Source organism: Salminus brasiliensis, chromosome 10, assembly GCF_030463535.1.
Source record: "Salminus brasiliensis chromosome 10, fSalBra1.hap2, whole genome shotgun sequence".
Classification (NCBI taxonomy): domain Eukaryota; kingdom Metazoa; phylum Chordata; class Actinopteri; order Characiformes; family Bryconidae; genus Salminus; species Salminus brasiliensis.
The window spans coordinates 40,867,371-40,874,870 of NC_132887.1; the positions used below are offsets into that span (position 1 = coordinate 40,867,371).

The following is a 7,500-nucleotide window of genomic DNA, read 5'->3' on the forward strand; positions in this document are numbered from 1 at the left end:
CTCAACCTCTTCCTTCCTGTCTACATTTCACATCCCTCATTTGGGCTTGCACTTGCTACAACAGTGTGAGCAGTGTAAAGCTGGGCGAGCGGTAGTCGGCTGGTGTTTAGAGAGAGAGAGAGAGAGGGAGATGTCGAGGTCAGTGAGATTAGCCGCAGCAGGGAGCAGATAGAGTAGGAGCAGGAGGTGACGGTGGGAGGCCGGGACTAGCGGAGAGATGAGGAGATGGACAGAGAGAAGGAGAGAGGGAAGTTTAAGCTGAGGCAGCTGCTCACGCTCTACCTGTTCAGGAGACACCAGCGGAAAGCGCTGGCTAACGCCGCTGACGTCTGTCCGCTGGTGGAGACCAATGGCAGCCCAGCCGCCACCGCGTCCTCCACCGCGTCCAGCACCACTTTGGCATGCGAACAGAAACGGCAGTGGACGGTCAGTACGCACACACACACTCCCACACACTCGCGCACTCGCGCGCACACACACCTTCAGAAGTCTACGCTCTTTAAAGTTCTTTGAGGGATGTCATAGAAGAACCACTTTGTAGTGATCTGTAATGGAGATGTGACTTTGAAGAACATCAAGTGATGGTTCTTCAGACTTACACGCACATCTGGATCACAAATACGGTTCTGCATGGAACCAAAAGCAATCCTGCACATCTGTGTCAGCAATGGGAGCAGCTTAAAGTAGCTGAATGCATCATTAGAAGGGTTGTCCACAAACATTTGGACACACAGTGTATGTGGAGACCATTACAATGAATTCACTCCTACATTATTTGACTCTCCTGCTGGTGGCTTAATGGAGCACCTTTGTGAAGCTCATCAGCTTCAACTCAGCTGTACAGCCTCCAAACATGGTGGAGGTAGTTTCACACACTGCTACTGTAACTAAGACCCCAACGGGAACAGTGAGGGTCACTCTTCCAGTACTCAACGTTTAAAGTGTCATCCGATACCAGTCCAACATTGGACCCATACTGATGATACCTGGTGTCTGATTGGTCCAGCTTGTAGGACTGTGTGATTGGGGCTGGGACATGGCTGCTGTTGGTTTTGCTGGGAGAGGAGAAGCAGACTTGAGATGAGATCTCTTTTAAAGGGTGTTAAACACCGGGCAAAAAATAAGTGTGTGTGTGAGTGACATCAGTGTCCACAATATGAGTGTAAGTGAGAACACACTCCTGTTTGCTATACATACACTCTGTTTTACTGTGGCGGTCATATCTAGGGGTTTCTAATAAAGTGGCCAATAACAGGTGATTTAAGGCTTTAATGACCAACAAGGGTTTCCAATAAAGTGGCCAATAAGAGTAGCAGCAAGACTGTGTTACTAACACGGTGACCAATAACGCTTGATGTAAGGTTGGGGTTTCTAGTAAAGTGGCCAATACAAGTAACTATTAATGTGATTGAGGGTTTCCAATAAAGTGGCCATTAACTGTAAATGTAAGGCCAGGGTTTCTGGTAAAGTGGCCAGTACGGGGAGCTGTAAGGCCGGGGGGTTCTGGTAAAGTGGCCAGTACGGGGAGCTGTAAGGCCAGGGGGTTCTGGTAAAGTGGCCAGTACGGGGAGCTGTAAGGCCAGGGGGTTCTGGTAAAGTGGCCAGTACGGGGAGCTGTAAGGCCAGGGGGTTCTGGTAAAGTGGCCAGTACGGGGAGCTGTAAGGCCAGGGGGTTCTGGTAAAGTGGCCAGTACGGGGAGCTGTAAGGCCAGCGGGTTCTGGTTAAGTGGCCAGTACGGGGAGCTGTAAGGCCAGCGGGTTCTGGTTAAGTGGCCAGTACGGGGAGCTATAAGGCCAGGGGGTTCTGGTAAAGTGGCCAGTACGGGGAGCTGTAGGGCGGGGGGTTCTGGTTAAGTGGCCAGTACGGGGAGCTATAAGGCCAGGTGGTTCTGGTAAAGTGGCCAGTACGGGGAGCTGTAAGGCCAGGGGGTTCTGGTAAAGTGGCCAGTACGGGGAGCTGTAAGGCCAGGGGGTTCTGGTAAAGTGGCCAGTACGGGGAGCTGTAAGGCCAGGGGGTTCTGGTAAAGTGGCCAGTACGGGGAGCTGTAAGGCCGGGGGGTTCTGATGGTGTCCTCAGGGTGCAGAGGGGCTGTGCTGGGAGTGAAGCAGTGTGTGTTTAAATCCCCCGTCTGTTGTGTGATTATTTCGAGCTATTTGACGCTGTGGTTTTAAATGAGTGAAGTGGGTGTGTTTCCCGTAACAGTGCTGCGAGGTGGAGTTCCTCTACTGGTTCGTGTGTGTGTGTGTGTGTGTGTGTCTGTGTGTGTCTGTGTGTGTCTGTGTGTGTCTGTGTGTGTCTGTGTGTGTCTGTGTGTGTCTGTGGTGACTGCTGCTAAGCTCGTTCATTTTACCAGCGGTTCTCAAACCGGGTCTGTCCAGCTGTTTTAATAAAAATCCTTTGAATATTTAAAAATCAGATAAATGGAGATCGGACTGCGTTTCCCATCATGCACCTGTGCTTTCTTACACGTTGGTGAAAAATCAAACGTCCTTGATCACGGACCACAGATTCAATTGATCAGACATGTTCGAGGTCTGATGTGAGCTTCTTCAGTTCACAACAGGAGATGCTAGGCTAATGTTGCTAACAAACACTGGACTTGGACTGTCTAGATTGCGTGCAGATCTCCGTGGAGTTACGTGCTTTTGGTCTGGAGTTTGAGAAATGTTGACCTGGAAGTGTGAGGTATCTCTGGCGTCACTGCTCTAGACCGCAGACTGCAGCTGATGAAAGGGGGGTTTCCAGGCTGATACGATGGAATTAGGACTGATATGATGATGATGATGATGATGGCAGTCGTGGCGTTTCTTCAGAAACAGTGAGGCCTAAAGGTGACGTCGACAGGTGGAGAAATTTGACCTCGCATGAAGAGATGATGTGAAACCTTGGATAAAAAATGTTTGGACTTTGTGTCTTTAATTCTTTATTGAGGACATTGTGTCCTAAAGCCCTGTTATGTCCCTAACCTGTGATTTAAGACATTACTGCATCCCTAGTTGTTAGTTTTAGACTTTATAGTGTTTACGTTTTAATTTTGATGATGTCCTTTATTATTAATTAATAATTTTAGAGTTTTACCCCGGTTACATGCTACATTTCTCATTGTGTCCCTAATAGTTTATTCAGGGCTTTAGTTTACGTCCTTAACTTTACGTTTATTGAGTTCTGGACCATGTCCCTGATTTTTCATTTCAATTGGACTTCGAAACTATTCTAAAGTTTTCATTTTTAAATTCTGTTCTTAATTCTTTTGAATATATAATAAATTATAATGAATTTTAGACTCGTATGTCTTTCTAATTATTATAATAAGCAATAATTGCCATGGTAACAGAACCCTTGAAGAACCCAGAGGCTGTTTGGTTTATTTTGACTGTAATTGTTTACTTAAAAAAAATGTTTTTTGGCTACTCCGAAGAAGCATCAGATTCTATAAAAGCTAACTGACAACCTGTCCTGTTGCAGGATGATGATGTCATCAAAGAGATCAACATCACACATGTGGTTAAGGAGGGGGCGGAGAAAGCGGACCCATCCCAGTTTGAGCTGCTCAAGGTGTTGGGACAGGGTTCTTTCGGCAAGGTAGGAAAATAAACACACACACACACACACACACACACACACACACTGGCATAAACATACTATACTATGAAACTTCCTCTACTCAGATCAGTAATGCTAATATTCGAACCCGAGTTCTTTAAATTACAGAGCAGGCAGCGATCTCCGGGGCAGTGGGCAGTGTTTACAGACTGACCCTGTAAAGGAGATTTCTGGACGTGATCTGTGTTTGGATAGTTGACCTCAATGAGCTCAATAATTCTCTGATTCTAGTCTCTAACCACGAACCTAGTCTCAAACCATGAGCCTGGTCTCTAACCATGAGCCTGGTCTCTAACCACGAACCTAGTCTCTAACCCTGAACCTAGTCCCTAACAATGATTCGCGTCCCTAACCCTGAACTTAGTCTGAAAAATTAACCTAGTCCCAACAGTGAAACTAATCTTAACCACAAACCTAGTCCTAAAAATGAACATGGTTCTAAACAATGTTGGATGTTAGATTTATTGTGACCTTCTTTTTTTTACATTGTAGATGTTAATATGTTCATATTTAGTTGTATTTGAAACAGTATGATGTCCTTCAGTTTTCATTTTGGACTTTTGTGACCGTAATGTTTTTATTTTGAATGTTAATGCGTCCATAATTCTTAATTATCGTGCTCATAATATTTGAGTTTGACTTTATTTCATTATTATTTTGGACGTGAAGTCCATCATTATTCTTTTAGACAGTATTATGTCCTTCATGTGTGACGCTGAGCTTCAGTGACCGTGTTAGTTTTCAGGTTTTGGCTGTTTTGCTCTGTAATTCTGGGCTTCAGTGTTTCTGAGTTTTGATTCTGGGCCTGTTTTTACTGTGCAGGTGTTTCTGGTGCGGAAGGTCACGCCACCTGACAGCAACCAACTCTACGCCATGAAGGTCCTCCGAAAAGCTACGCTCAAAGGTGAAGCCTCTCACTGTCTGACACACACTGTGTGTGTGTGTGTGTGTGTGTGTGTGTGTGTGTGTGTGTGTGTGTGTGTGTGTGTGTGTGAGAGAGTGTGAGTGTTCAGGAGTGGTTTACAGACACACTGTCTTTCACACACACTGAGAGACCACACACGCCCACATTCATGCAGAATCTTACACTCCCACTCCCACATTCTCATCCTTTCCCACGCTCAAACACACACACACACACACGCATACACACACATACACACACATGACTGAGACCACCACACACCCTGCTCTCTCTCGCTCTCTCTCTTCTAAATGTTTTGGCTTCAATTGTTTGTCTTCACATCAGCAGGCTGTTTACTCCAAGGGCACAGAGGCAGCGGTTACACAGCTGTGTGTGTGTGTGTGTGTGTGTGTGTGTGTGTGTGTGTGTGTGTGTGTGTGTGTGTGTGTGTGGTTTTAGTCTGTAGTTCAGCTTCTCTGCACAAAAGCTGTTTGTGGTTTTTAGCATCTTCACCGCCTTCATCTCCTCTTTCTCTCTGTTCTTCTCTTCTTTGTGTGTGTGTGTGTGCTTAATTCAGTGCAGTTCAGATGCAGTTCACACTGTGTACCTCTGAAGTGAATCAGGCTCTGCTGTTCCTGCTGTTTATTGACAGGAAGTGAGCTAGCTGCTGTTATTGGTGGTATTTTGGTGGCTGGTTGCAGTATGGAGTGTGACTCCACCCCCAAAGTAGCTGAATGCATTCATTAGAAGGGATGTCCACAAACATTTGGACTGGCTGCACATGTATAGATGCATATATCTGTGTATATATTGTTCTGATGATGACATCATTTCTTTTTTCTTATTTATTTGGTTGATTTTGCCTTTCTTTCCAGTGAGGGATCGTGTCCGAACTAAGATGGAGAGGAACATCCTGGCTGATGTCAATCACCCATTTGTGGTCAAACTCCACTACGGTCAGTTTCTCCTCTCGCCTCTCTGCCCCCCTCCTCATCCAGCCTCATCTAAACAAGCCTCGTCATTAAGACAGGCAGAGAGACAGGCAGAGAGACAGGCAGAGAGACAGGCAGAGAGACAGGCAGAGAGACAGGCAGAGAGACAGTTTAATTTGTTCTGTCGTCTGTTAATTATCAGATACGTGACTGTTTACATCATTTTATATACAGTCATTTATAAAGGACATATTTAAGAATACTTAAGAATTATATAAAATAATATATAATTATATAATATTATTTAAAAATTCTATCATTTTCTGTTTGTTTGTTTGTTTGTTTGTTCAGCCTTTCAGACGGAGGGGAAGCTGTATTTGATTCTGGACTTCCTCCGTGGTGGAGATCTCTTCACCAGATTATCAAAAGAGGTACAGCAGTACCTTCAGCAGCACCTTCAGCTCCGGCTCAGAGGAGAGCTGAACGCTCCACTACTGCTCATTACATCACTCTCCACTGTACTGATGTATACAGCTCTGGGTTAATGTGTGTGTGTGTGTGTGTGTGTGTGTGTGTGTGTGTGTTAGGTGATGTTTACAGAGGAGGATGTGAAGTTCTACCTGGCGGAGTTGGCTCTGGGTTTGGATCACCTGCACAGTCTGGGCATTATCTACAGAGACCTCAAACCTGAGAAGTACTGAGCTCACTCACTCATCCCCTCGCTCACTCGTTCACTTATTTACTTATCACTCGTTCACTCTCTCACCTTATCGCCTGTTCACTCCTTTATTGAATGACTCGTTCGCCCACCGTTTGATTCATTTATTGATTCGCCTGTTTACCCGTTCATTGACTGACTTGTTTAACTGTTCATTGATCCACTCACTCACTCACTTGTTCATTGAATCACTCACTAGTTCACTCAGTCTTTGATTTATTCATTGATTCACTCGTTCGTTAATACATTAACTCATTAGTCGACTTACTCATTAATCCATCAACTCACTGATTCACTGATTCACTCTCAGACAGAGTGCACATCCAGCAGATACAGTTACTCTGTCTCTCTCCTCTGTTTCAGCATCCTGCTGGACGAAGAGGGACACATCAAACTCACAGGTAACACACACACGTGCACACACACTCGCCCACACACACACACACAAACACACATGTTTTTCTCACTTCCATTTACACTTATTCCGCCCTCTGTAAACACCCCGTGATGAACAGACTGAGCTACAGAGACACTCAGATCATCATTAATTATTAATTAACTGCAGAATTCTAATTATATTATATCAGAATTTAATGATGAAGATGATGATGATGATGATTGGACCAATGGAAATGCCCCAGAATGACCTGGAATAAAGTCTTTTACACTGACTTCCATTAAAAGATGAAGGGTTTGTCCTCCTCCTGTAAAGCTGCTGTGCTGGAGATACAAGGATTTGGTTCTGACAGTCACAATATTGTGCGTGCGTGTGTGTGTGTGTATGTGTGTGTGTAGATTTCGGCCTGTGTAAGGAGGCTATAGACCATGAGAAGAAGGCATATTCGTTCTGTGGGACCGTGGAGTACATGGCCCCAGAAGTGGTGAACAGGCAGGGGCACATCCACAGCGCCGACTGGTGGTCATTCGGGGTACTGATGGTACGAAGGACCTTCTTTTACACTCCTTAAAGCAGTTTGTCTGTCTTATAATAAGTGTGTGTGTGTGTGTGTGTGGGTGTGGGTGAGCGGGTGTGTGTCTGAAGGGCGAGGGTGAGAACTTCCTCTAAACGACTCAGCGACACCAGCACTGACCTGTGAAAACAGTGAAACCGAAGAGAACCGAACTTCCTGTTGATTTTTAAAGTGATGATGATGACAGACACACCCATCAGACAGAACATAATGACCACCTCCCTAATATGCTGCTGTTCCTCCACATGTCACCAGAGCCCCTCCCCTACAGACTTCGGAGCGTGGCATCTGTGGTCTCTGCCTCTAGTCAAAGCCAAATCGTCGCCGGGAGGGGTCTTAATGTTTTGGCTCATCAGCGTGTGTGTTTGTGT

The 7,500-nt window shown here is 45.4% G+C and overlaps 1 protein-coding gene across 5 annotated transcripts in view; it reads left to right on the forward strand.

Moving 5' to 3' along the window:
- rps6ka1 (ribosomal protein S6 kinase a, polypeptide 1) overlaps positions 1-7,500 on the forward strand; it is a 45,203-nt gene that overhangs the window by 27,728 nt on the left and 9,975 nt on the right. For 3 of the 5 annotated variants that reach the window (XM_072690143.1, XM_072690140.1, XM_072690142.1), the window contains 7 exons: positions 3,467-3,583; positions 4,427-4,508; positions 5,384-5,464; positions 5,792-5,871; positions 6,028-6,134; positions 6,522-6,559; positions 6,954-7,096. In XM_072690143.1, the coding sequence (XP_072546244.1) occupies positions 3,467-3,583; positions 4,427-4,508; positions 5,384-5,464; positions 5,792-5,871; positions 6,028-6,134; positions 6,522-6,559; positions 6,954-7,096 (648 nt within the window). Of the gene's footprint in view, positions 1-72; positions 427-3,466; positions 3,584-4,426; positions 4,509-5,383; positions 5,465-5,791; positions 5,872-6,027; positions 6,135-6,521; positions 6,560-6,953; positions 7,097-7,500 lie in introns of those variants that run through there. The other 2 variants (XM_072690139.1, XM_072690141.1) reach the window with 2 other exon arrangements.